This window comes from Passer domesticus, chromosome 8 (genome assembly GCF_036417665.1).
Source record: "Passer domesticus isolate bPasDom1 chromosome 8, bPasDom1.hap1, whole genome shotgun sequence".
NCBI classification, from domain to species: domain Eukaryota; kingdom Metazoa; phylum Chordata; class Aves; order Passeriformes; family Passeridae; genus Passer; species Passer domesticus.
Genome location: NC_087481.1, coordinates 25,787,754 through 25,815,115, shown reverse-complemented (window position 1 = coordinate 25,815,115; position 27,362 = coordinate 25,787,754). Strand labels below are relative to the sequence as shown.

Sequence of the window (27,362 nt, the reverse complement as noted above, 5' to 3'; positions counted from 1 at the left end):
TCTCTCTCCTAGGGGCTGACTTTTGAGGAGGTGGAGAACTTCTTCACCTTTCTGAAGAACATAAATGATGTGGACACAGCTCTGAGCTTCTACCACATGGCTGGAGCTTCTCTTGATAAAGGTACTGAAAGCTGTGGGGTGTTCAGGTGCTGAAGGCTGAGGGAGCACAACTCATGCTGTGTCTTGGGAGTTAGGAAGATGTCAGACAAGGCCAGGCTGACAGGTTAAAAATGTACCCAAATTGCAATTCCTCCCTGTCATGAGGTGCTTAGCTGGCTGCATCCGTGGATAAAGAGGGATTTCAGGTTTTTTACTTCCAGAGTTTTAGATACAGGGAGAAGAAAGGCTGACATGTGTAGCCTGGTGGATGAGGAAGCAGTGATTTCATGGTGGTACCTTCAGAAGGACCTTTCTGCTGTGTGCAGAGCCATGGTGACCTAATGAGGCTGTGGTTCCAAATCCCAGGGACACCACTGTTTCTTCTTCATCCCCATCTTCTGGAGTCACCTTTTTTCCTCCTTCTACAAAGGACTTTAAAAATGAGTGTTAAAAAATGAGTGTGAAAGAATTGTTGCAGAGTTACCTTCTGTGGAGGTCTCTGATGCACATGGCAGAGGCACAGCAGCAGTGGGGCTGGTGGTAGGAACTGCTCAACCCCTGTTTTGTTTCAGCTTTGCTCAAAAATCATAGACTTAGCCTAGAAATAAGGGCTGCATTTCTGATTGGGAAGCCAAGCAGTGGCAAACACCTTTGGAGCTCCTGGGAGTGCTGGAGGGCAGGAGGGGGAGCACTGGAACACCACTGAGGTCCCAGACTGAGCATTAAAGTCTGTCCAAGGCTCCATTTCAGATAACCCACAGTCCAGGGGAGTGGCTGAATAAACCTCAGAGCTGCTGGTTCCTGGGGACCTTGGTAATAATGTGGTTTATTGATCACACCAATCCATATCCTTCTCATCATGTTTCCTTTTCTAAGCTGGTCTGTCTCAGGTTTGTTCTTAGATCTGACACACTGATTAAAAAAAAAAAAAAAAGGCAAAAAATCCCCAAAATATATTTGAAACCAAAGTCCCACTCTGCTGCTGGGATCTGTCACAAGTGCTTTGGTCTTTAGGGTTTTTTTAAGAGGGATTTTTTTTTTAACAGACTGAGAATATAAAAAAAAGATGGCAAACTCATTAAAAGATTTTTAGGCTAAGTGGAAACTCTTGTCTGCTACAAAGTTAAAGCTGATTCGTTTAGGCAGGTGCAGAATTAAACATTTTGGAAGTCAGCTATTCCAACTGCTGCTGTTGTGGGAACATTAAGGCATTAATAGGTTTTGGGGCAGTGGAATTACAGAGGGAAACAAACATGTCACATCTCTTCTTGTGTGTGTCAGCAGCCCTTCTCATCTTAAATTTTTTTTGGGGAAATAATCTGTACTCTTTGGTTTAGATCATCATTACCTTAAGACTTCAAATAACCTGATAGGATTTTCTTTCATTTAAAAGTAAGATTCCAAGTCTGGGTGTGCTGCTCTGAGCCCTTTCTGTAACATCCCAGGGGAGGTGATAGCCCAGCAAATCAAATTTACTCAGAGCCTATGGGAAATTAGCATTTTTCCTGTCATGGAATAGATATTTTTGCAGAATTTAGGTCTGTGTGTAGTTGGTAAATCAGTCTGATTGCTGTTTAATTATGTGCCATTAATGAGCTCGTGCAGCCACTGTGCTGGGAGTGTTTGTCTGGGCTAAGGGAGCCTTCCTTGGGCAGGGATCGGATTTAAGTCAAGTAAACCATAAACGGGGTGTGCCCTCCCAAAAGTGAAGCTTTCACAAGGTTGCTGTTACAAACTAAAGCTTTCACAAAGTTGCTGGTTACAAACTAACAAATGTAAAAATTACACTGGGATGGGATGGGATGGGATGGGATGGGATGGGATGGGATGGGATGGGATGGGATGGGATGGGATGGGATGGGATGGGATGGGAGTGGTTAGTTTGTGTAATAATTTGCTCCTAACAATGCAGCAAATATTATTATGATTTTAAAAGGGCTGTTTAAAATTTCAGAGGTACCAAACAGCCAGAGCCTTGACAGCCTGTTTCTGTGTTGCATTAAAGTTGCTTCTTCTTCTAAAAAGGATCATAAACCTGTATTTTACTGACCCATTTAAAAACACACGGATTATTTGTTAGCCCCTCTTTCATTTTCCCAGCAACATAATAGCTGTCATTCTCCTAAATCACAAGCACTCCTTAGGGACTTCCCCAGCCTGGGCTCAGCTGGAAGCAGGACAGGAGCTGAATTTGGTGCTTAGTCCCCTCTTAGGAGGGTGTGAATTGCCTTTTTTCTGGACTGAGTGCAGCCAGGCTTCCCAAGCAGCCCTTCTGCCAGCAGAGAGCTGTGGGATAACTCCTGTGGGATTTAGGGCAAGGCATGGATGGGCCAAAGCACGGGGAGACAGCTGAGCCCACTGCTGCTCCGTGGCTTGGACAGCCAGAGAGGTTCATGGAAAATCATTTCGTTGGAATGATGCTGCTTGAAACGGCTCCAGAGTGGACAGGGAATCAGGAAGGAGGCAGAGGTGAGCTGGAATGCAGTCATGGAATTGCTGCTTGCTTTCCTCTGCCTTGGAGAGGGATGGAAGAAGTCAGCCCCCCTGGAAGCACAGCTTGGATTGTTCCTCTGGAATAATGGCAGGGCTGGGAGGGGTCTTGGGGACCCTGGTGTCCACCAGGATCCCCTGCAGCTGCTCACCCTGGGCCACCTGCAGTCAGGTCTGGGATGTCTCCAAGGAATCTCCATATTTCTGGCTGTGGATTTTGCACCAACAGCTCTGCCTTTGGTCTGGGAGCTCTGCTTTTTTCTCCCTGGTCTCCATGAATTTCTGTCATGCTCCCTTTGATGTCAGAACAGCTTCTGCTCAGCTGCAGGGCTGCAGCTTGAGAGGAGCAAGGCAAATGTGCTGTGCACACAGGATTGCACAAGGCTCATCCATCTCTTTCCTGGATGGGTGTTCCAGCACGTACTCATGCAAATGATTTGTAAAAAGTCAAATAGATCTTGGTTGCTAAACTGCCAGTGATGGTATCCAGCATTTCCAACTGGGAGCCTTGAAATGAAATGTGTGCATCAACGTGAGGCTGATTTCTGGGAGCCCAAAACACATGTCCTTCCTTTCCATCCTGGAACAGCTCAGGGCAGGGAGCTCTGCTCCCACCACCCTCAGAGACATTTGGAAAACAAAGGCAGCAGCCCAGCTGTCCATTCTTTTGGCCACATGTGTGGTTAATCTCAAGTTGGAGGGAAAAAGTGAAGTTTGCCATCTGGCGAGGCTCTGGCCTGGAGCAGAGCCCCGTTTGCAGCTCCTGGTGAGGCATTGCTCACAGTGCAGTTCTGGGAATCAGAGTGGAAAAAGAGGATAACTGTGTCAGACTCTAAACTTGCATAAAATCACTCATGGCTCATTAAAGGAACCACTGGGAGATAGAAATGCATGAAATTGTAGAAGCTTTTCAAGATGGAAATGTGGAACTCATTTTTGATGATATGAAATCCAGGAGAATTTCTATCCCAGAACTCCAAACCTGGACAGGTTTTTAGAGATGCTCCCCAGACAGCACCTACTTCATTTTGTGAAATGGCAAAGAAATTATTCCAGCAGGTTTGCTTCCATTTGATTTGCCTCCCTGAGCTGCCCTGTGGTCTGGAGCATGTGTGTGGAAGTGAAAGCAGAGACACTTTCCCTCTTCCTTCTGATCCCTTAAAAACCAGCACGGCCCAGTCATGCAGCCCCTGTGAAGTCATTTTGGCATCAAGCAGGAAGGATGGCATGGAGCTGACACTTGTGCAGTTGGATTAATGAGGGAGGGAGCAGGAACTGGTGGCCATGAGTACAAGCTCCAGCTGGGAAAACTGGGGCTGTGACAAATAAACAGGAGGGGAGGGATCAGGAGACTCCCTGCAGAGATGGAGAGTGGGTAAAATCTCAGCAGAAAAACATAACTTGTCATTAAAGGAATTAGGACAAGGGGCAGTGGTTTTAGATTGAAAGGGGAGATTTTGATTTGGTGTTAGGGAGAAGTTGTTCCCTGGCAGGGTGGGCAGGCCCTGGCACAGGGTGCCCAGAGCAGCTGGGGCTGCCCCTGGATCCCTGGCAGTGCCCAAGGCCAGGCTGGACAGGGCTGGGAGCAACCTGGGACAGTGGGAGGTGTCCCTGCCATGGCAGGGGTGGCACTGGGTGGGCTTTAGGGCCCCTTCCAACCCAGACATTCTGGAATTCTGTGATGAAGAAATCGTTCTAACTTTTTTTTTTAGATGTAAGACTACAGCCAAAGGGTACCAAGGGCACCAGGAAGGGATGATGGCATCAAGGTGAAGCACCTTGAGAGAAGTTCTACATTTACAACAAATTAAATTAAATTTGGTGATGCTGTCTGAGGAAATACAAAGGAATAACTGCTGGCTGGAGCTGCATCACTCATGGAGAAAAGGAATTTCTCTCAAAAGGAATAATTACATGGGAAAAGCAGGGTCCTACTTGAGATGATATATATTTTGCATACACACAATGCATCATTTCAATTTTCTCCTGCATTATTTAGTAAAAGGAGAGGTTTTATGGGGAAAAGGACCTGATGGTGGCTGTGAATTCCTCTCAGAAAACCCCAGATTTCACTCAGGGGAGGAGAAACGGGGTGGAAGGTAATGAAAGCATCAATGAAAAAATCCAATTGGAAATATTTTATGCAGTTTGTAATTAATCCAGTTACAGTATATATTAGATGATTATTTTTTCCTTTCTGACACACTTAACTCTCCAAAATTCCTGAAGGACTGGGGGTGCAGAAGCCCATAAGGATGCTGTGGAGGAAAGCAGAGGCTGTTTGTGGTTCCAGTCTGGTTTGGTGATGCATCACTTCCCTCTTTTCCCTTGCTCCACAGCTAAACATCGATCCCAGTTGCTGTGGACGGCGTTTCCTTGGGTCAGGCTTTGTAGAGAAGCAATTTAACTTTAAATACACTCACACCAGCCTAGTGAGGGTTTGGGGGTTTTTTTGGGGTTTTTTTTCCCATTTGTGCAGCAAAATCAACTCCCTAACCCTGCCAGATGAAGAGCTCCATGGACTGCCCTTTTCTAAAGGTGGGAATAAAACTCCTGTGTGCCTCTCTGCTGCCAGTCTGGGGAGAAAAGGGAAACAATTCCTTACAACTCTTTCTTTTATTGCAAGCTTAATCTGGTCTGCTCCCTGCGGGGGGGGGAGTGGGTTCATTCTGCAGTTACTGGAAATGCAATTTTGGAATTCCCAGTTTTTGGAATTCAGAGTTTTTGGAATTCAGTTTCTGAAATTCACAGTTTTTTGAATTCCCTGCTTGATAGAGTTGAATTCCAAGGAATGCTTGGTAGCATTCAAGGAGCTGCCTCGTTGATCGAGCTGATTGCAGCCTCTCTGAAGACACAGAGGCGTTTTCCAGGGAGGAAGGGGGCTCTCCTGCGGAGGTGGGCCCCCCTGCCCCCTGTGAGCCCGTGTCCCCTGTGTTGCAGTGACCATGCAGCAGGTGGCCAGGACGGTGGCCAAGGTGGAGCTGTCGGACCACGTGTGCGACGTGGTGTTCGCGCTCTTCGACTGCGACGGTGAGCGAGGGAGCCAGGGAGGGAGGGAGGGAGGGAGAGTGCGTGAGTGAGTGAGTGCGCGAGTGAGTGCGCGAGTGAGTGCGCGAGTGAGTGCGTGTGCACCCGGCGCAGCCGGCCCAGCACAGCAGGGGACAGGGCTCTTCCTGCCTGCTCCGGTCCCTGCATCTGGGCTCATCCCCTGTCGGATGGTGCCTTTTCTGACCCAGAGCTGGGCAGCTGAGAGCTGTTTAAACCCTTTTATTCCATTTTCAGTCTCGTGTGAAGGGTGGGACAATACAGATGTTACAATTCATACCATCACAATCAGAAGCCAATTATTTCTTAATTACATTCCAAGTGTTTCTTGGCCTGTCAGCTTTAGCCACACCATGCTGTAGATGCCTTAAAGCCAACATCTAAAACTGCCCCTCCTGGGTCCTACAGTGCATCTTTCACAGCTCTATTTCTCCAAAGTATCCAGTCTTTTTTACAAGCCATCCTTTGGAACTTGTTTCTGGTTCCATTTCTCTCTCCACAATGTCTGTCCTGTTCCGTGGCATTTCTGAGTCAGCATTTCTCATCTCAAGGTTTGCATACAGATGCACACACCATGTGAGCCTCCTGTCAGGCTTTCAGGATTCTCTGCAAATCCATCTCCCACGTTCCCCCTGCCCTTTGGGGAAGGGTATCCAGTGGTAGCCCCCCCGAGATGTGCATTTGGGGCACAGACAGGAGGGTTTGGTGTGCACACTTTGCTCCTTTCCCCCCAGAGGACTCCAGCTGCTCTAACAAATTGAGCTGTTGTGCTCCAGTGCTGGAAACGAGCCGGGCTGGGGCTTTATCTCCAAAGTCCTAGACAAATGCCAGCTTAATTTTTAATTAATTAATAGCAGCTCTGTGCCCTGCTGGGAAGCTGGCTTTGCAGAGGGTGTGAGTGCCCCAGGGTAGGTGCTGTCACACCGGAGCACTCCTGGCTTCATTTCATGGGAGTTGCTGGAGTCTTTGCCAGCTGACAGCAGTCCTGACTTGGAAAGAAGGAAATTCTGCATTTGCCCAAAACTGCCAAGCCAAAATCAGAGTCCTGGCTGGCACCCTGCTTCTCTAGCACAGACCCAGCATCTGGCAGCACTGCTGCAGAAGTATGAACATCAAAAAATGTATTTAATTCATTTATTCCTTGTTGTCCCTCTTGGTTTCAGCCCTGCCTGCTCCTTTGCACCTCCCTCAGGTCACCTCTCCTGTTTTATTTTCCTCTGTGCTTCAGTACCACTGTTGTGATACAATCTTCATGCCAGATGATCAGGCTGGAGATTAGAATGAGCTGAAGTGTATCCAAATATTCCCTGTTTGCCTTCTCTCAGAGGAGAATCTCCTAAATATCTTGATAGCAAATCTTCAGGGAGAAAGACTCTGGTTGCCAGAGGAGTCCCCCAAAGAAGAAAACAAATAGAAAAGCAGGCACAGACATGTTTTTATTATTATTATTTTGTTGTTTTCACTCCACCAGTGTTTACAGACATTAAAAACCTGCAGCACTGGAGGGAGTTTTGGTAGTTGGCTGGAATTTTGTTGCACAGTGGCTGCATTCTCATAACCTCATTCATCAGATCAACAAACCTTCCCTTCTACTCTGTTAGAAAAATTTGTGCACCCACAATTTCCTAAACCCCTTAAAGCAGTGTTTCCTGGGAGGACAAGGACATTTGGTTTGCATTCTGCCTCCTGCAAGCCTCCATGGGGTTGGGATTTAAACTCTGTGGCTCAGGAACCCTTGCTCAGCAGGATATTTTGGGAGGTGGGAGCCAAACGTGGTCTGTTTCTGCAGGAAAGGACACTCGGGGCTGCTGCCCTTTAAAGCTGTCATCTCAAGGAGGTTGGTGATTATTTTTCCTCCCTTTTGCAGGGAATGGGGAGCTGAGCAACAAGGAGTTTGTTGCCATCATGAAGCAGCGGCTGATGCGGGGCCTGGAGAAGCCCAAGGACATGGGCTTCACGCGGCTCATGAGGGCCATGTGGAAGTGTGCCCAGGAGACAGCGTGGGACTTCACAGCTCCCAAGCAGCAGTAGCAGGGCTGGCAAGGAGCACCCCCATTCCCTGGAGCAGCCCCCGGGCACAGCAGGGTGGCACCAGGCTCTGGAGAGCCCGGGCTGGCTGTGCCAGGAGGGGTTTGGCAATCCAAGCTGGAAATCCACGCCTGCTCTGTTTGCTTGCTGCTGCCTCCTCCATCTTCCTCTCTCTCAGGAACAAGGAAAGGACTTTTACTGCCACCACCTCCGTGGTGTGGTGTGCCCTGCTCCAGAGCTGGACCCCCAACCACCTTTATTTAATGCTATGTAAAAATGGCATGGGGAGGGGGTTCTTTTGATTCTCAGCCTGCTCCTGGGAAAAGCCAGGTAATTCCTGGATTTCAGCCAGCCAAAAGCTGCACCTGCTGCAGAAGGGCAGCTAAAAGCAGTGCAGCTCCCCTGCCTTGCACCAGCAGCCTGCAGCAGGAGCTCCCTGAGAGGGGAATTGTCCTGGGGAGGGGCTGGCAGTGGTTTGCTGGGTGCTGTCCTCTGTAAAATACAGCGTAAAGATGTTGCTCCCAGCAGCCTGGCTCTGTGTCTCCATTGCTCCACATCCTCCCCCTGGGCTGGGGCACTGAAGAGGGGCTGTTCTGGGAGTGGGGGGGAACCCAGAGCTGGAAAGGCCAAGGGGATCAATCACTCCTGGAATACTTTCTGTCCCCAGCACGGGAGGGACATGGAGCTGCTGGAGAGAGTCCAGAGGAAGCCACCAAGGTGATCACAGGGCTGGAGCATCTGTGCTATGAGGAAAGGCTGGGAGGGCTGGGATTGTTCAGCCTGGAGAGAAACTCCAGAGTGACCTCCAGTGCCTGGAGGAGGTGACAAGAAACAGGGAGAGGGAATATTGACAAAGGCCTCAAGTGCCAGGACACAGGGAATGGTTTCCCAGTGCCAGAGGGCAGGGATGGATGGGATATTGGGAAGGAATTGTTCCCTGGCAGGGTGGGCAGGCCCTGGCACAGGGTGCCCAGAGCAGCTGTGGCTGCCCCTGGATCCCTGGCAGTGCCCAAGGCCAGGCTGGACAGGGCTGGGAGCAGCCTGGGACAGTGGGAGGTGTCCCTGCCCATGGGAACGGATGTGCTTAAAGGTCCCTTCCCACCCAAACCATTGGAGGATTCCGTGGCTCATGGAGGGATGGGATCCTGATCACTGGCCAGAGTTCTCCTCCTCTCCCCCTCATTTCCCTGGCCCCTTCGGGGTGGTTGGGGTGACACACCTCACACCCGCAGAGCACGCCGGCAGCGCAGGCAGTGCCCTGTCTCCTGCCTGCTCCCCGTGGCCAGCCTCCAGGGATCTGCCCCCTGTCTGAATTCCCTTGTGGAACCGAGGTTGTTCCTGCCATCCCCCTGCGCGTGAATGTGACACAGCCCGAACAGCCCCATCCTTCCTCAGCGTCTCCTTCAGCCCGGACCTTCCCAAGGGCAGGAACTCCATGAGGAGCAGGAGGAGGAGGAGGAGGACTCGAACCTGAGAGGATTCCCCAAGGGCTGCTCCTCCAGGGGTTCATAACCCTCCCCCCCGAACCTCTCCAAGCGCAGGATCCCTGGCTGCTCTCTGGCGTTCCCTCCCCGTGCTGGGGGCCGGCTGGGCCCCCCAGGTCTCGCCCCCCGGGGAACGCCCGCCCGTGCCCCCAAACCCCGCTGCCCAAATCCCGGCCCCGGAGCCTGCCCCGGGCCCGCCCGCCTGAGGGCAGGGCTCGTGACGTCATCCATCCGCGCCCGGCCCCGCCCCTCCGCCCCCCCGCCGGCCGCCGCCGCCATGGAGTCGAACCGGGACGAGGCGGAGCGGTGCATTGGCATTGCGCTGGCCGCCGCCAAGGCCAACCAGCCCGACAAGGCCCGCCGCTTCCTGGAGAAGGCGCAGCGCTTGTACCCCTCGCAGCGGGTCCGCGGTGAGCGCCGGGCCGGGGGCGCGGCGGGGGGCCCGGGGGAGCGCGGCCTGCGCGGCCGCCGCCGGGCCTGACCTCTCACCCTCACGGCGCCTGCGCGGTGCGCGCGGGGCACGCCGGGAAAGCGAGTTCGTCGGGGGGCCCGGGGCGTGTCCTGGGGTGTCGGGCCGCGGTACCGGCCGGGAGCGGGCACCGGTGGGCCGGGAGCGGGCACCGGTGACCCGCGGCCTCTGTCCTTAGCGGGGACCCCAGTGAGGAGGGTGCTGGCAAGGGGAGCCGCGGGCACAACGCCCGCTGCTGCTGGAGCGCTGAGGGGAGGGAAGGAGCTCGGCAAGGCGAGGGAGAGGTTCTCGGGGGGCTGTGAAAAGCCCTTCTCCTCCTCCTAGTACTCCTTTCCTATTCCTTTACTCCTTCTCCTATTCCTCCTCCTGTTTGTCTCCTCCTTTTATTCCTCCTTTTCCTCTCCTATCCCTCCTTTCCTATTCCTCCTCTCCTCCTATTCGTTTCCTCCTGGTTCTGTCCCTCTCCTCCTTCTGTTCTTTTCCTCCTCCTCTTGTTCCTCTCCTCTTCCTGTTTTTCTCCTCCTCCTCTTACTGCTGTTCCTCTCCTATTCCTCTCCTCCCTGTTCCTGCATTCCCCCTCGTGTTCCTTCTCTCCTCCTCTTCCTCCTCATCTGTTCCTCTTATCCGTTCTCTCCTCCTTTCCTCCTCCTCTCCTCTCCTCTCGCTGTTCCTGCTGTTCCCATGGTGTTCCTGCTCTCCCTGCCCTGTTCCTGCCCCAGCAGTTGTCCCTGTTTGCAGACAGACGGGCTGTGGCCGAGCCCACGCTCTCACACGTGGAACAAAACAATCCTCCCAGACTTTCTGCCAGATTTTCGTTTGTTTCCGTCATTTCCCCGAGAGCTGTAATTCATATGGGAAGTGGTTTTTTTCCCTGCATGTTCTTACAAGGCAGAATATTATGCACAGGGCTGAAAGTTTAATTTTTTTTTTTCTTTGACCTCATCAGAGTTTGGATTCTTTGCAGCTTGTTTGCCCCAAGGCTTCCTGTAATCCTCTTTTTGGTTGCACCAGGCCTCTTCCCTCTGCCTCAAACACAATGTGTGCTGTGGTGTGGTTTTCCTCCCCTCCCTTTCCTCCGGAATTTATACTTTGGTGAAATTACTGGGTAGGAAAAGTGACTTCTGGAGGGAGGCAGAGCCGGGGGGAGGCAGCAGGGAGGGTTAATGTTAAACACAGCGTGCTGGTTTGTGGCCAGACCCAGCCAAGTTTCTCACCCCCAGCCCTTTGCTCCCTGTCCTGCTGGCTCTGCGGTTGGGAAACGCTGCCAGAGATCCCCGGGGGTCCCTGAGCCCCTGAGGAGCTCCTGGGAAATCTCTCCCCAGGAGTTCCCCGGGGTTTGGCAACACTCAGCAGCGTGGCCTTGCCCAGCCAGGGCTGCAAACTCTGACCCTGGCTGGGCTTCTGGGGATCAGGGAAGGGTTTTGCAAGGGGATTGCAGCAAACATCTCCTGTGTCAGGGCGCGTTGGCTGAGACACAGTCACACTCTGTCACCCTTCAGTGGGAGCTGGGGAAAACGTGTGGGAAGTTGGGCAAATAAGGGAGGAAAAGTGCTCCATGCTGGGGGGAACTGAGTTGGCAGAGCTGAAACCTCATTCTGCCCTCTCTGCTTCAGTAGTGCCTGAATTTGTGCTGTGCTGGGGCTGCAGAGGATGCAAAAAGCAGCAGCAAGTTTGGGGCTGTTCAGCAAAGTGGGACTGACCTGTGGGCAGCTGTGGGTTTCTGTGCTTGGGTTTGGGATTTGCTGCACTCTGGGCAGCAGGGCAGGGGGAATTCTGCCCCTGTGCCCAGCTGAGACCCCACCTGCAGAGCTGCCCCAGCCCTGGGGCCAGCACAGGAGGGACCTGGAGCTGCTGCAGAGAGCCCAGGGAGGCACCAGGATGAGCAGAGGGATGGAGCAGCTCTGCTGGAGGAAAGGCTGGCACAGCTGGAGCTGTGAGAAGGGTGTGTGGAGACCTCACAGCTCCTTCCAGGGCCTGAAGGGGCTACAGGAAAGTTTGAGAGGGATTTCATCAGGAACTGGAGTGCCAGGACAAGGGGGATGGCTTCCCAGTGCCAGAGGGCAGGGATGGATGGGATTTTGGGAATTAGGAATTGTTTCCAGTCAGGGTGGGCAGGCCCTGAAATAGAATTCCCAGAGCAGCTGTGGCTGCCCCTGGATCCCTGGCAGTGCCCAAGGCCAGGCTGGAGCAGCCTGGGATGGTGGAAGGTGTCCCTGCCCATGGCAGGGGTGGCACTGGATGGGCTTTGAGATCTCTTCCAACCCAAACTGTTCTGGGATCAAAATCTCCTGGTAAGCTTTAGGGAACTAAGGCCAAAGCAGCAGGAAGGGGGTAGACAGGGGAGCAGCCTCATGAGGTGAAATTTAAAATCATCTGGCAGATTGCTCCAGGTTTGGAAGGAGCAAAACCAAGGACTATAATTCAGTGAACACTGAAGCACTGGAAATATGAGGGAGGGAAGAATTTACTTTTCTAAAATAAATTAATTGTAATTTGTGAAGCCCCCAAGCCCAAAAGCTCACCCAGTGAGTTACTGCTCCTTAGCCCACTGTCCTTTGCATCCCTCGTCCTCTGTTGGCTTTTGGATTCCTGAGTGGATTTTTCTGCCCCCTCTGAGCACTGGAGCCAGATAGGATATCTTGGCTCATCTCTTGGCCTGCAAGTGTTGTTTGCACTTGCCTGAGGAAGGTGATAGCCCATAGTGCAAGGTCTGTGGTGTGCAATCCATGGGAGGAGCTGGAACAGCCTTCCCAGTTCCAGGGTCTGGATAAAGGACTGCAAGCTCAGGATACTGGGGCCCCTGTAAATACCCTTGGCTGGCTTTCATTGTAGCATGTGTGCCTGTTCTTCTGGGTGGGGGTGAAGAAATCAGTCTGATGCTTGCTTTAAAAAGCAGTTTTAAACCATGGTGCTGTGCAGCTGCCAGGGAAATGCACGATGGAGGGATGCTTGGAGTCTCCTTCCATTGTGGCACCTGGGTGGTCAGGCCAGGCCTGGGTGGTTAGACAGTGCCTGAGCCGTGCAAGGAGGAGGAGGGAAGGTGGATTGATCCCCCAGTAACTGAGGGAAGCTGGGTTCCACAGCTCCCAGTCCATAGGAAGCGACAGGAGAACAAAGCGCCCGTGTGAGGAGCTGGCAGCCAGCAGTGCTGCAGCTCTGTCCCCAAAAGGGGAGTGTCCCCGGGGGATTGGCAGCCCACAGAATTATTTTCTAAGCTCTCTAAAGATATGGCGTCATCACATCACTTCCCCAGCACTGTAGGCTCTCAAAAGCAGGTGATAAAAGAAGAATAATACACTTTATAATGTGCTGGAGCACAAATTTGGACATGCTTTGCTGTCGAGGAGAGATGGAAGGGAAACAAGGACAGGGATACACTGCTTTGCTGGTCTGCTGTGGCTCCTGGACTGTCTGTCTGGGTGGTCCTGGGGTGTTTATGTGTGTTGGGAGAAGCAGAATATCTTCAGGAGTGGCCCTCACACCTGGGTGAGAAGCAACAGGAGCTGAAAGATTACATGGGAGGAAAGGTGAGGGTCTTCCTGGAGAAGGATGGGGGAGGTCTTGGGAAGGTGGCAGAGATGAAGAGAAATCTCTTCATGGGAGAGCTGGAAGGGCAGGTTGAGCTTGGTGCTTTCTTCTCTATGTTTTTGTTTCCCTCGTTTCAGTTCTGCTTGAGTCACTCAACAAGAACGAGCAGTCAGCCAATGGCCAGTCCCAGCCCAGGGAATCCAGCAACCCTCAGTTCAGGAAAATGAGTGGAGACTTCCCATCAGCCAATGGAGAGGCTGGGGGGGAGGCCCCCAAGGGCTACACTCAGGACCAGCTGGATGCAGTGAAGAGGTTTGTGCACAGCTCTCTGGGGCGTTTGTTTGACTTTATCCATGGTACCTGTCTGCTTTTCACAGCATTTTAAAGATTTCAGCTTTGAAGGATATGGAATAGTGTTAGGAGCATGCCCAGGAGGATTTATAGCTCCAGCAGCCCTGGTGGCAGCTGCCTTGGGTCTGCTCGTTTTCCAAACCCCGTTTCAAGCTTCCCTTTATTCCTTTCTCCCATTTGCCCATCCTGGGAGCTGAAGGACTGAGCTGCAGGTGCAGTCACTTGGTAAACTTTGTTTAAGGTTATGGGCACGGCCTGAATTGTGCAAGAACCACTTCAAGGGACTTGCAGGAATGTTTGTTACGTCATCCACCTCTCCAAAAACCCAGCCTGCTGGATTCTGTCTCATCATGTGAGAAGCAGAAGCCCTGGCTGGGCTGAGTGTGCCCAGGAGGAATGGGCTGCACACCCTGGGCTGCTCCCTCCTTCCTCCTCTGGAATTCAGCTGGTGCAAGTTTTACATCTGGGAATTAGCTGAGGAGAGAGTGAGGAAGGGGAAAGGCCAATATCCTTCAGGTGCTGCAGTCCTTCCCAAACAGCCTCCAGCACACGAACATGATGAATGTGGAGTTTATTTGCCAATCACATTCCTGTGTGGGTCTGAGGAGAGGCCCTTCCTCCTCCACTGGCCCAACTCGTTCTGTGCTGGGTCACCTCTGAGAGCAGGGGCTGAGTAATCCAGAGATCCCTGAGCAACATCCACCGAAACTGTGCTGCCTGAAAACTCTCAGGGCTGACAAGTGTTCAAGACAAAGAGGTTTTTACTCCTGGCACTCAGTGTTTGCTCCCCTCTCCCCTGGCAGGGTAAAGCAGTGCAAAGATTACTATGAAATTCTGGGAGTCAACAGAGAAGCTTCTGATGAGGACCTGAAAAAGGCCTACAGGAAACTGGCCCTGAAGTTCCACCCGGACAAGAACCACGCGCCAGGGGCCACGGAGGCATTCAAAGGTAAAGCCAGCTCCAGATCTGTGGTTTGCCCCCAACTCCCACTGAGAGAGCCCTTAAAAACAGCCCCACGAGTCAGGCAGAGTGAAATAAAGCTGCTCTTTGTGAAGCTGCCTCCCTTCAGAGCTGGACATGTCATGACCAAAGTATGAGCTTAAAATAATAAACACAGGTTGGCGTGGTAGGATCCACCTCTGTAGGCTGGGTTGAGGAGAAGCCTTCCTGCTCTTTCTCCCAGCAGCCCTTCCCTGTGTGTTGCTCCAAGCCTCACTGCTCAGGAGGGAATTCTGTCAGGATTAACCCAGTTCACTTGTGCAGCTCCAGGGCTCACAAACCACTGAGGAGAAACATTCCAGGAAACACCCAACTATTCATGGGTGGAATTGGTGGATAGAAATCCCAAGTGGAAGTTTCTAGAGTGGAACTGCAGCAGGCATACAAGTGAGCCCAGCCAGAACTCACAAAAGGAGCTCTGGTTCTGCTGCAAAGAGCCCAATTCTCAGAGCCTCTCTATAAATGCAGCAGGGATGTTTCCTGGGTAATAAAATACCTTAAAATTGGAGTAATTTTCCAAGAGAGATGCTATTGCTTGGAACATATAATCCCATTTTCTCCTGCAAGCTGTGGAAGTTTGATTATTATCATTGAGCTAAACACAGAAATCCTTGGTGCCAGTCATACAGCACTGCTTTGGAAGCCATTAAAACAATCTGATTCTGGCCACTTTTTAGAAAGAAATTCTTTACTCAGGACAGTGCTGAGGCTCTGGCACAGGCTGCCCAGAGAAGCTCTGGCTGCCCCATCCCTGGCAGTTTTCTAGGCCAGGTTAGACAGGGCTTGGAGCAACCTGGGATATTGGAAGGTGTCCCTTCCATGGCAGGGGGTGGAATGAGAGGGTCTTTAAGGCGCCTTCCACCCCAAAGCAGCCTGATTTTGGGAGTGAAAAGCATGAGACCTTTGCTGGAGCAGGGAGCAGGGCTGGCCTGATGTCAGTGTACTGGTACAGTATTCAGGTGAGCTCCTCACAGACGCAAATTCAGCAGTAAAAGTCTTAGGTAAGGTTTGTCCAAGCCTTTTAAGACTTAAATCCTCCCCTGATAAGCGTTAGCAAAGAGTGACTGACCCCCAGCTACTTGGGAGGGCCTGTGCTGGTGTGGGGGGCAGATGAAAGGGCATCTGCACACAGCTGTCAGCCCTGCCTGTGCAGAGCTGCTGCTCCACAGCTCGTCCTTGCATCCCTCAGTGGCCAAAGGCAGGTTTCCTCACCTGTAATCTCCAGTAATGATGTTTGCCCAAGGCTTTGGCAGGAGTTACGTGCCAGAAGTGGAGCGTTCAGCAAAGTGCCCTTTATCCCCCACTGCGGGGTTATCTCCTGCAGGCCTTGCCTCCATGGCTTCCTGTCCTTCAGCCCCTGAGCTGAGCTGAAGTCCACCTGCTTGGTTCCAGAGGGTGAGGGGGGAAACGTGCCCTGCTGTGAGGATATGAGTTAATTTTTCCTTATGTTGATGTATTAGCTGAAGTGTTGGCGTTCGCCTTCCCAGTGGCCGCTGATAAGGTGTGTGCTGAGCCCGTGTCCCAGTGTACAGTTCCAGCTGGCTGCAGGCTGTCCCGTGGCAGATCTGCATCACTGCCTGTCTGCTCCTGGAAAAAGCCTTGAGCCTGGCTGCTCGGAGCTAAAATCCTGCTTTGGAACGAGGCATTTCTTGGGCTTTGTCAGCACAAAGTCAGCAAACAAACCCTGAACCGCTCCGTTCCTTCCCTTGTTCTTTCCAGCTGTGTGGTTGATACCCTCTGAGTCAGTCCTTGTCCACCAGCTGCCCTGCCTGGCTCTAGAAATGTTTGCTCTGGGTGCACTAATTATAAGCAAGAAGGAGAAGGAGTGTATTGACATTACATCCTCTGCCCTCCAAATCTCCACTCCAAAAAGAAACTGTACACCTCCCTCTGACCATGGGGGACATGTTGAATCTTGGAGCTGATCTCCTCCAAATGGGCACGTTATCCCCCTTTTCTCCCTTTTCCATCCCTTCTGCCCCTGCCTTTTACACACCAGGCAGCTGCTGCCATGGGCATTTTGGGCCCTTGCCATGCAGGGAGGCCTGGGGTGGCTTGGGACAGAGGGCAGTGGGAAGCTGGGATGTGTGGAGAGGTGAGTACAGAAATGGGAGGGTGGCAGGCAGACATTCTGGGAAAAGGGCTCAAACTCCTGAGGCTGGAAGGAGAGGGACCCAGGGACCTGGCAGGGGTTTGGTTCCAGTACATTTCCAGCCTCACAGGCACTGGTTAACAGTCCTTGTAATTATGCACCTTGCATGTGGCATCTGGAAGTGCTGAAACTCTTAGCTGATGGATGCAACTTCTGGCTAATGTTTCCTTAACAGCTTTTATGGAAAGTTTTAAAGTCCCTTTCAGGGATTTAGCCCGTATTTAAATTCTTTGCAGTTCTAGTTGTAGGCTCTGACGTTAAATTCTCTTAATGCCACTTTTGAATAAAATTTGTCAACTAAAATTTGATTTCCCTACACAGCTGAAGGGTTTCTCTGGGGACATGCACCAAATCCTTATCAGTCATATCACAACTTCCTCATTTAAATTAATTAAGGAATTTTTCCCTGAGTGTGGTTTCCTCCTGCCTGGATTTGCCCGATCCACGTGCCGGGTACCCGTCGCAAAGCCGTGGGCAGCCAAACCCCTTGCTTTGTGCCACGAGAAAGGCAGATGCTGGCAGTTTGCAGGGTGCAGGGGGCAGGAAGGAGCTAATGCTTGCTGCTTGTCCGTGTGGCAGCCATCGGGAACGCGTACGCCGTGCTCAGCAACCCCGAGAAGAGGAAGCAGTACGACCAGTTCGGGGACGAGAAGCTCAACGCCGCCCGCCACGGCCACAGCCACGCCGACTTCCACCGCGGCTTCGAGGCCGACATCTCCCCCGAGGACCTCTTCAACATGTTCTTTGGGGGTGGCTTTCCTTCCAGTAAGCACCTTGAATCTGCTTGTCTTGTGTGGGGCCTCGTCCTTTGGGGTTCTTTAGGCTGGGTTTGGTGAGGGGGAGTTCTCCTTCACGTGTGGCCAAAACACCTTGAGAATCTTTGGAGAACTCAGCAACCCTCAGAGCTGGACTCCTTCCCAGCCTCAGGTGTTTGTTTGCATGCTGGCAACATCAGCTGCTGTTAGGTTGGGTTGAATGCTAGAACAAAAAGTGATTTGTTTTAAGGGTTGTTGTGAAAATAATCCTGTTTTGAGGAAGGATTTTCTGCCCAGTGGTTTTGGAATTTAAATCTTCTTATCAGAGCAAACTGTGGTAACACCTGGGCCTTGTTCTTGATCTGTGTCTGCTCCACCACGCAGCTAGAACAGGTTCCCCAAGATCAGCAGCCACTTCCTTCCCTCCCCTGTGTCCCATATAAAAAAGGAAAATAGTATTTATATAGCATCATTTAGACCTTGTGAATTGAAAAATAATTCTGCATCCTGTCCGTCCACAGTGCTGATCATGGCTTGGGGAGCAGGAAAGAGTCTGTTCCTTTACTTTCTCAAAAGACACAGAGTCCATGTCAGGAGAAGGGTATTTTGGAAGACTCCTTTGTATTTGTCCCAGTCATATCTGACTGGAAGTGGACATGGGGCTTCTTGACCTCTGTGGCCAACTTGAAAAAAAAATTATTTCAGTTAAGAAAATTCACTCTGGTAGCTCTTTCCTGTCTGGAATATAAGCACTAACACCCAACACCAGTGGCTCAAAAGCATCTGGAAGCCTTTTGCAGCTTTTGTGCTCTGGCAGAGAGGCCAAGAAGCTAGTCCTGCAAAAACAGCATGTTGCTTTTTTAGCTCAGTCTCTTTTTCCCTTTCCTCGCTGTCCCGAGAGAATTGAGGGCTGCTCTCTCAGCCTGGCTCCCTTTGCAGCTGTAGCTTTGACATTTAAAACAAGACATGGAAGAGCTTTGTTTGCAGGGTGGGAAAAACCCCAGAATTATTTCTGTTTGTGACTGGTTTTAATCTGTTCCATCAGAAGGGAGAAGGCCTGTGCAGGGTTTTCCCTCTCTGTAGCTGACCCTGCTTTGGGCAGGAGGTTGGACTTCCTGAGGTCACTTCCAAGCTGAGTTTTCATACAATCCTGCAAAATCTTACAGAATGAACTCTGTGCCCGCTCAAAGCACCTCAGGAATATCCTGTTTCAGCCTGTAAGCAGGTGGAACATGGATCATGGCCTCCTTTTGTGGTCCCTCCTGGCCAGCCAGCAGCACCCTCCACACTGTGACCTTGGAGTAAGAGTTTTCTTCTTCCTTCAGGTAATGTGCACGTGTACAGCAATGGCAGGATGAGGTACACCTACCACCAGAGGCAGGACAGGCGGGAGCACCAGGGGGATGTAAGTGCAAAACACCTGGGATCTGGGAGGCTGCAGGTTTTCCCAGCCCATCGCTGGGTGCTGGTTCCTTGTGAAACAGTCCTGCTTGTTGCCACCCTCCCAAACAGAGCAGGAGTCAGGGTTATTGTGGCTGTTGTCTGGGCAGAGCCAGTTTTATTGTAAAAAAAAACAAACAAGAACTTCCTGAATATTTTTATCTCAAGCTTAAAGGTGGAACTGAAGGGAGTGAGGGAGGTGAGGGAGGGGGGAATTACCTTCATCTGTCCAGCACTGAAAAGGGGAGAAGGCCATGCCTAAAACCAGTCCTGCTCACTAGTGTGCTCTAGGAAAATGAGCTGTGGGCATGAGGCTTTTGGAATTCCCTCCCAGGCCTCCCCCTGGCAGTCTCCTCTGCCCTTGTCACATCCAGAGAGGGGCCAGGGGGTTTGGACCTTTGGAGTCTCACTGTCCTGTGGGCTTTCCCCCGCTCTGTTGGGTTACACCCTGTGAAAAGCAGGAGAGAGGAGATTTTGGAGCACTGGGAGGGAAGGAGGGAGGGAGAGCAGTGCCTGGGATCCTCGTCCAGCTGTGTGGGTGGCACTGCAGTGTGTGTTTGTGTTCCCTCAGGGCGGCCTGGGGCTGTTTGTGCAGCTGATGCCCATCCTCATCCTGATCATCGTGTCAGCTCTCAGCCAGATGATGGTCTCCAGCCCACCCTACAGTTTGAGCCACAGGCTGTTAGTACCCATTCCTCTAAAACTTACCCACGTGGGGAGGGGGTGGGCTCTGCAGGGGTGTGGTGGCACGGGGATCTTGCCTCTGTTCTTCCTTTGGTTTTTTTTGCTTTATCTCCTGCCCCCATGGCTCCTGCTGCCAGTGAAGTCGTTGTGGTTCTCAGGTGTGAGATACAAGGTGCAGGGAAAGTTGGAGGGTGCTCACTTCCCTGATGGAGAGAGTTCCTTGCCAGGGACCTTCTGCAGTCCATACCCACAGCTGTGTCTGTCATGGAAAGGGACAGACAAAATGGTCTGGGGAGGCTGCACTGAAATCCCATATGGAACAAATTGAGGTGCAGAGTGTGAAAAACAAAAGCCATGTTCTCCACAAAAGCTTAGTACAACACAGTAGAGGAAGAGGATAAGGAGTAAAAGACACTCCTAGAGAAATCCCCCGTTTCTGAACTCTCATCTTGCCATGAAATAGCTTTGGCCAGACATTTAGGATGTGAAAGTGAAACTGCTGTTCCAGATCCTGTGGAAATGCCCCGATCTGCTCCCTGCAGTGACTAATGGAACGTGTCCTCATTCTTAGTCACTTTGCAGTGCTAACAAAGAGTGGAAAACAGGCTTGATTTCTGGCTGCTTGCATCATTCTTGGCAAAGGCTCAGTGCATGTTCAGTGTGAGTTCTTACGTGCATTTAGAGAGGGCAGACCTGGTTGCAGCCTGGTGTTCCTGCCTATTTTCACAGGTAGCAATGTTTGCCATTGATCATAGAATCCCAGAAGGCTTTGGATTGGAAGGGACCTTAAAATTATCTTTTTCCACCTCCTGCCATGGCCATGGACACCTCCCACTAGTTGCTCCAAGCCCAGACTAACCTGGCCTTGAACAATTCCAGGGAGGGGCATGATGTTAGATACTATAAAACTCAGCTTAGCTTTCAGATTTAGAGTAAAGACTGTAACACTGGTCCTTGGGACCAAAACGTGGGATGGTTTTGGCACAGTTAAGGGTTATTCTGAGAGGGTGAAGGCTGTGGAGCTGTGGAGCTGTGATTTCCACAGCTGGCATTAGCATTGTAAAACTAAGCATTACACACATTCACCAGTTTGGTTTATACTGGTGAAGAGTTTGTGGGGTGAGAAGACACAGAAGGGAGGGAGCATTTAAATGGGCAGGGATTTGCTTCCAGCCTTGCCAGCTGCCAGAGGAAGCCATCCCTGAGCCCCAGATGTTTCTCTGCTGCCCCATTCCCCGTTCCCTGTGCTGTCCCTGTCTCTGCACACTCAGGTAGCAGCAAGCAACCTGATTTCCAAGGCTGGAAAGGTGGGCAAGGGTGGGAAGTGAGCTCATCCAGTGCTGCCAGAGGCTGTTTGAGCTGGCTGAGGAGGTGCAGGGCCGGCAGGAGGAGCTGCTGCATCACTCCCAGCCAGCTCCTCTGCCAGGAGGGGAGGGAAAGCTGTGCCTCAGCTCAGCCAGCAGGGCAGCAGAAGCTTCAAGCCCACAGGTTTAAATGCCACTCCTCCATAGTGAAGGTGTCACTGAGGAGGGCAGAGCACTAAAGAACCACTGTTACCTTTGTAAATCTCTTCCAAAAAGGATCTTCCTGCTGGAAGAGCTGCCTGGCTGTGGGCCTGATTGTTACTGTTCAGTAACACCTCGTGGAATTGGCCTGACTTATTTGCATGTCTGACTGCAGGTGACAGGTTTCTTGTGCCCTGGTTTTCACAGTTCACACCCCAGTGTGCTGCTGCAGCCCTGCCATCCCCAGTCCTTCTCCAGAGGGCACACTCTGTAGACCATCTTTATCCATGAGAGGAATATGAACTTTGGGAGAGCTCAGGCTTTTGTCTTGACAGAGAAAATAGTGAACTTGGCTTTTTCCAGGCTGCAGCTCTGCCTTGAGAAATCCCAGCAGAGCTCTGTGCTCTGTTCAGTCCATTCAGTGACCCAGCACTGGGCCCTGGTGAAACATGCAGGAGCCTTGGGATCCCAGCTGTGTGCTCTGATAACAGCCTGAAGGGTGAGCTGGATGAGTTCATGTTTATAGCTGGCTTAAGAACCAGGCTGGCTCTCAGTGCAGCAGCTGGTATTTATTACAGGGAACTTCTGGCACGTCTCCAGGTGGAGCCGTTCCTGGTAAATCCAGCATTTGGGCCCAGCTCCTGTGTTACAGCTCACACACACGCCCGAGGGAGGATCTCTAGGTTTACTGGGGTGGCAGGGGAAGCAAGAGCAGGGCTTTGTCTGAAATTCAAATTCACAGGGCCAGGGGAGGAAGAGATTTCCTTCTGGAAAGTGCTTTCTGTGCTGGTTGGTGCAGGCCGGGGCACAGAGCAGGTCCCATCTTGTGAATGGAGGAAATCACAGATTTAATAATTTATTGGAAATTCCAGGGAACATTTTATTTTAAGTGAGTTTAGGCCCTGGGCAATGTGTCTTGGAGTTATGTCTGTATTCAGAGCTCTGCCCACCTTGCTGGAGGCCTGGCAGCTTCTCTCTCCCTGTGTTGGTGGTTGGTTTCCAGCAGAAATGCTGCTCCCTTCCACCCTCCAAGCCGGTGGCCGGATAGGGGTGAGAGATGTTTCCTGCTGTTTGGAATCACATCACCCCAGCTGGGGGCTCTGCTGTGCCCCTGAAACGTGTCCCACACCGTTGTGCTCTTGTCCCCGCACCAGGTCTGTGGGTCACACACACAGGAGGGTCACAGAGCACTTGAAAGTGCCCTACTACGTGTCCGAGAGCTTTGCTGAGGAGTACACGGGCACGAACCTGAAGAACGTGGAGCGGAGCGTGGAGGACGACTACATAGCAAACCTTCGCAACAACTGCTGGAGGGAGAAGCAGCAGAGTGAGTACTGAGGGGCAGAGCTGCTCCCTGGGGTGCCTTGGGGAAGCTCTTTGGCTGAGGACTGAGTCGTGCTGTTATACTTTAACACGGTGCCAGCACATTTCCTGTGTTGTTGGCTTTGTTTTTTCCAGTCTATGACTTCATGACAGGCCCGGTATGTGGGGTTTTTTTTGTTTTGTTTTGCTTTTTAATGCTGCTGCAGAACTGGTCAGACAGGAGCTGTGCCCCAGAGGTTCCCCTGCCATGTCAGCAGGATACCTCTGCTTTCCAGTGGAGGGGGAAGGTAGAACCTCTGGGATCCCTGCTAGCCCTGTGTAATATTTCAGTTGGTCAAGGACGGTGCTGGAAAGTGCTGCCCATGGTGTCATGCACCCCACATCCCACCCCTGCTGCAGGGGCTGCCCAGGCAGATGATCCAGGAGATATCCAGGTGGCAGAGGGTGGTGAGGGCAGCGAGTCCAGGGGTAACCTGTGTGCTCTGGCTGCTGTGATGGTCACGGCTCTCGGAGCAGTGGCCGGGGTAGGATTTCAGCTCTGGAATGCTGCAGGGGCTGTGATCATCCCTGGGTGGTGCCAAACACGGAGCCCTGCTGGGGTAACCTTTGTGTGGGCTGCACAGGCAGCTCCTGGGAGCAGAGCTGGCTTCCCCTGGCTTTTCCCGGGATGGATGAGCTGTCAGCAGCTCTTACGCCCATCCTGTCCTGAAGGGCGCGGGGCATTTCCTCATCCTCATCCTCATCCTTTGCTTCACCTTGGACAGCTGGAGGTGCCTCCCGTCCCCAGCAGGGCCTGGCAGGGGAGTCTCTTCCCGAGGGCATTCCTGACTCTGAGCTTTTCCCTTTGCAGAGGAAGGCTTGTTGTACCGGGCACGCTACTTCGGGGACTCGGACCTGTACCAGCGGGCACAGAAGATGGGCACCCCCAGCTGTAGCAGACTGTCAGACGTCCAGGCCTCCCTGCACGGATAGTCCCAGCCCACGTATGAGCCGGGAGCAGGGAACCCTAGTGCTTTTATCACTGACATCCCTGATTGAGACACAGCCCTCCAGGAGTCTCCTCGGGGTGCCCGCGTGCGGCCTCCCCTCCGACGGCGCTCCCTCGTTAATCAGGAATTGATTGGGTTTAGTTTGCATGTCGGCACCCTCGGCTCTCTCCAGGCTCCCTGGTTCCCCCAGGAGCAGGGCAGAATCCCTTGGTGAGGTTGGAAGTTTCTTACGTGCTGTGGCATCCAGCCCCCAGGTTTTAAGGAGCCCTTGGTTTGGGTTGCTTTGTTGTCTGTTTTGCTGGGAAAGCTGCTGTCCCTGGCACATGAAGCAGCCTGGTGACAGGGAGTGGAGTCCCACCCAACAGATGTTCCTTGTCCCCCCTCCCGTTGCCTTCCCATTCAAGGAGAACAAAGCAAATGTTCCCAGCAGGTTGTAGAAGTAACTTACTGGGTTAAACTGGCAATCAAAGTAAAAGCAGCTGGGGGGGAGGTCTGGAAGATTTGGGGGTTGGAGAGCTTGGATGAAGGAGAGCCCGGATAACACAGATGAGACCGGACGTGCCGGGAGAACTGCACCAAAATAATGAAAAAATTCGCCACAGGGTTTGGAGTCCTTTTTCTGCAAAAATGTTTGGGCTGATTTTGCCTACCAGGTACTGCTGGGCTGCCTATGAAATGTGCAGATCCTACTGCCCCAAAATGATCTGAGCACAGGATTTCTATAGAAAAACCCCTGAGTGAAGCTTGTTCCAGGTGTTGTATGGACACCGTTCCGGCTCACAGGGACTCTTGGAGGATGTTGGCTGTTGAGCTGCTTGATTTGCACTTTTGGGGGTTGTTTTCCTCGGCATCTGAAAGTTTGGCCTTTAAAGCAAATCCTCTGGGGCACATTGGGCTTTTTGTTGGGTGTATCCTGGTTTTGGATCCATTCTTACCTTGATCCTCCCGCTCTCTCGTTTGGATGACTGCGCCTCCTCTGGTGTTAATTACCTGCTTTTCTTTAATTCCCTCCCTGCCCCCGTGGTCTGGAAAGAGCCTGGAAAAGCTGCTGCCTGTGCTGTGGGGTGGAGAAGCAAGGGGGAGTCTCAGACTGGCCGGAGTCTGACACTGCTGCTGCTTCTGTTCCCAGAGTATTGAAACGCCTGAAGACTTTGGGGAAGTGCACTGAGCCGAGGTGGCAACTTTGCTATTTAAAAACGAATCAAACCTTATCTTAAAAATGGAATTGGAGAATTAGCAACGCACAACTGCCCCTCTTTCTTCTCTCTGCCTCCCTGACATCGCAGGCAGCGCTTGGGACAGGAAATCCAGCTCTCTGTCTTCCTCCTCCCCTTCCAACACCACTGGTGTGCTCCCAGGATCCCACAAGGATCCCACAGCCCCTGGAACAGACACACAGAGTGTAAAATAACCCAAACTAACTGCAGAAGCTGTGAAGCAGAAGGAGAATCTTCGCCGCTGCCGATGGAGAGAGAAGTGGGATTTTGTTGACAAAGGAAGACACTAAAGAAAAAAAAAATATAATCTATTTAGCATTAATTTATAGCTGTATATATGTTGTACTTTTAAACTATGCAGGGGTTGGATGATTAAATTATTTTGGTTTCTGCCCGTTTTGGGGAGCAGGGCAGCAGGAAGCCTCTTCCCAGGGTGTCTCTGTCCGCAGCACTTTCCTGCCTGGAACACAGGAATCCCTTTGCAGTTCTGTCCTTTGCTCCTGAGAGGACATCCTGTGGATGGGGACATCCATCCACCTGCTCGTGGGGTTGTGATAAAACCAAATCCCAGCCGTGCAGGGGGTCCCAGAGAGAGGGGGAGCCCGTCCAGAGCCGTGGATCTGCAGCGTCGGCGGAGCCGCGGGGTCAGCTGAGCGCCGGCGTGGCGCTCGCCGTGGGAAGGATTGTCCTGGATGGATTTTGCTCGTCAGTCTTTGGTTAATTTGTGCATGTAACTCCTTTTTCTGCCGAGTCTGCTCGAATTCTGCCTGGTAATCAGCGTGCTCCGTGCAGAGAGGGCTTTCCAACAGCTCTTTGTTGGGAGGTTTTGTGCTCGGGTTCCTCTCCCCCCCCCCGGGCACCCACGGGCGCTCCCGGGTGCAGCCTGGCCCTGGCTTCCCACCCCATCCCGTGTTTCCTGCAGGACACCTGGAAAACGCCACAAATCCATAAGGAACAAAGCATTCTGTTGGAAGAAGTTCTGCTGGGGGAGATCAGGGGATGTGTGACCTGCCCTGAGGCTGCCCCGGGTGAGGAGCCATCCCTTGGAAGCAAAGCCAGCACGAGCAGAGCCACCTCCCATGGAATAAACTGGATTATTTAATTTTTTTTCTTTGCTCATTTGTGTCTAAAGACATTTCCAGTGAAAACCATCCCCTGGCACGGTCAGGGCAGTGAACTGGGAGCACGGCAGCTCCCGGGTGGGCTGGCAGAGGTGGTTTTATCCCGTTGTCCTTAGGAATCCATGCACTCTGTCTTGGCTGTTTATTTATTTTGTGAAATCTCAGCCTCCCGTTGGCTGCAGGCCCTGTTATCCCACAGCCACCATGGCTTGGACTGATTTTAAGGAGTTTTATTATTTCTTTTTTTTTTTTTAATGGTTCCTCCACCTTAGAAGAAACTGGGTGGAAGTTGAGGATTGGAAATGGCGCTCGATAGAGGCACAGGGATGATGGGGACGGGGTTAAACCAAAATCCTGCTCACAGAAGGAGCTGGATGTGTTGCCCAGTGGCATTCCCTGGCCAGAGCCTGCCTGCCAAAACCTTCAGGTTATTTTTCCTGGTCAATACCCACGGATCACAAGGAGGGAGAAGGCATCAATCCCAGTGGATGCTCACAGAGGCTGTATCTCTCGATTTAGAGTTAATTATACAATTGTACATCTATAAATAAATGTTTATAATGTGAATGGCTCCAGCTGGGTTGGTGTGCTGTGGATCCCTGCTCCAGCCAGCTCTGGTTTTGCAGCTCCTCGGTGCTGGATGGAGTTTGAGGCTGGCTGAGAGCTCTGGTCCTGTGGGGGCTGCCCTGATGGGGCAGAGGGAAGGACAGGGAGGGGATGGAGAGGACGTGGTGCCCTGGCAGGGTGACAGTGAGCACCCAGCAGGACACCTTTGCTTCAGACCTGTTCTGCTGGGATGTGCCCAGAAGGGCCTTCCTGCCATTAGCCCCACAACCTCTGGCTGAGCCTTGTTCTCATGCTGGGATGCCACAGGCCTGGCAGCATTGTCCTGGCACTGGAAAGTGCCCGGTGGGCAGGGAGACTCGAGCTGCCTTTGTTCTGGGCAGAGACACTGCCTTGGGTGCCCTTCCTGCTGGCAGTGGCTTGGAAACTGCCAGCTGCTGGCCCCAAGGCCTCGGGGGTGGATTTGGGAGGCTCTCTTTTCCTCCCCAGGCCCGTACACCAAAGTGCTGGAAGCTTTAGGTGGGGAATTTCCCCTTTTTCTGCCTTTTCTCAGAGGGCAGGAGTGGGAATTTCTCCCCTTTCCCTTTTTTTCCCCTCTGAGAGGCCAAGGGTCACGTCCCTGCCATTTCCCCTCTGGCAGTGAGTCAGCCCTGCCGGCACAGGGCACATCCACAGCCCAGCTTTTGGGGTGGTTTTGCTGCGTTTTGGGTCATTCCCAGCCCGGAGCAATGGGAGACGCTCTTGAATTTCAGGGTGTGCTGCTCCCTGCCCACTCACCAAAGGTGTGGGTGGTTTGAGCTGCCCATTAGGTCGTTAGCCCAAGCTTTTAATTGGAGCGGCTGCCAAAGGCAGGGAGGCATCAAAGGAAGGCAGGTGCTCCAGGAACATCCTCCTCTGGCAGGTGGGGAGCCAAGTGGACCCTTCTTCCCCCCATCAGTGTTTTTGGTAGCAAAAACATGAGGGTTTAACACTATCCTGGGATTTAAACCGTCATTTGAATCATTGCTGCTGATGTCCCCAAAAATCTGCCTTTTCTCTGCTGGCACCTGGGATCCCTGGGCTGATGCTGGTGCCACAAATAGCCCAACTCTTCCCAGGTCCCAAAATATCCCTTTGCG

The 27,362-nt window shown here is 52.2% G+C and overlaps 2 protein-coding genes across 5 annotated transcripts in view; both read left to right on the top strand.

Annotated features, from left to right (window-relative positions):
• Positions 1–8,189, top strand: part of MICU1 (mitochondrial calcium uptake 1) — an 88,854-nt gene extending 80,665 nt beyond the window's left edge. For all 3 annotated transcript variants that reach the window (XM_064429835.1, XM_064429837.1, XM_064429836.1), the window contains 3 exons: positions 13–121; positions 5,530–5,619; positions 7,502–8,189. In XM_064429835.1, the coding sequence (XP_064285905.1) occupies positions 13–121; positions 5,530–5,619; positions 7,502–7,665 (363 nt within the window). In that variant the 3' untranslated portion in view covers positions 7,666–8,189. The remainder of the gene's footprint in view (positions 1–12; positions 122–5,529; positions 5,620–7,501) is intronic.
• A 1,197-nt stretch (positions 8,190–9,386) lies between these two features.
• On the top strand, positions 9,387–26,247 carry DNAJB12 (DnaJ heat shock protein family (Hsp40) member B12). Of its 2 annotated transcripts, none has more exons than XM_064429838.1 (8): positions 9,387–9,556; positions 13,281–13,455; positions 14,298–14,443; positions 17,226–17,411; positions 18,727–18,806; positions 19,413–19,522; positions 22,185–22,357; positions 23,204–26,247. In XM_064429838.1, exons 1-8 carry the CDS (start codon positions 9,424–9,426, stop codon positions 23,323–23,325), a joined length of 1,125 nt encoding a protein of 374 aa, XP_064285908.1. In that variant the 5' UTR covers positions 9,387–9,423; the 3' UTR covers positions 23,326–26,247. The 2 variants fall into 2 exon arrangements, with proteins under 2 accessions (XP_064285908.1, XP_064285909.1); XM_064429839.1 differs by lacking the exon at positions 9,387–9,556 and adding an exon at positions 9,937–13,142.
• The last annotated feature ends 1,115 nt before the right edge of the window (positions 26,248–27,362 follow it).

Coding starts and splice junctions, on each gene's coding strand:
- DNAJB12 (XM_064429838.1), top strand. CDS start 9,424: ATGGAGTCGAACCGGGACGAGGCGGAGCGGTGCATTGGCATTGCGCTG. Junction 9,557..13,280: donor CCCCTCGCAGCGGGTCCGCG/GTGAGCGCCGGG, acceptor CCCTCGTTTCAG/TTCTGCTTGAGTCACTCAAC. Junction 18,807..19,412: donor GGCGGGAGCACCAGGGGGAT/GTAAGTGCAAAA, acceptor GTGTTCCCTCAG/GGCGGCCTGGGGCTGTTTGT.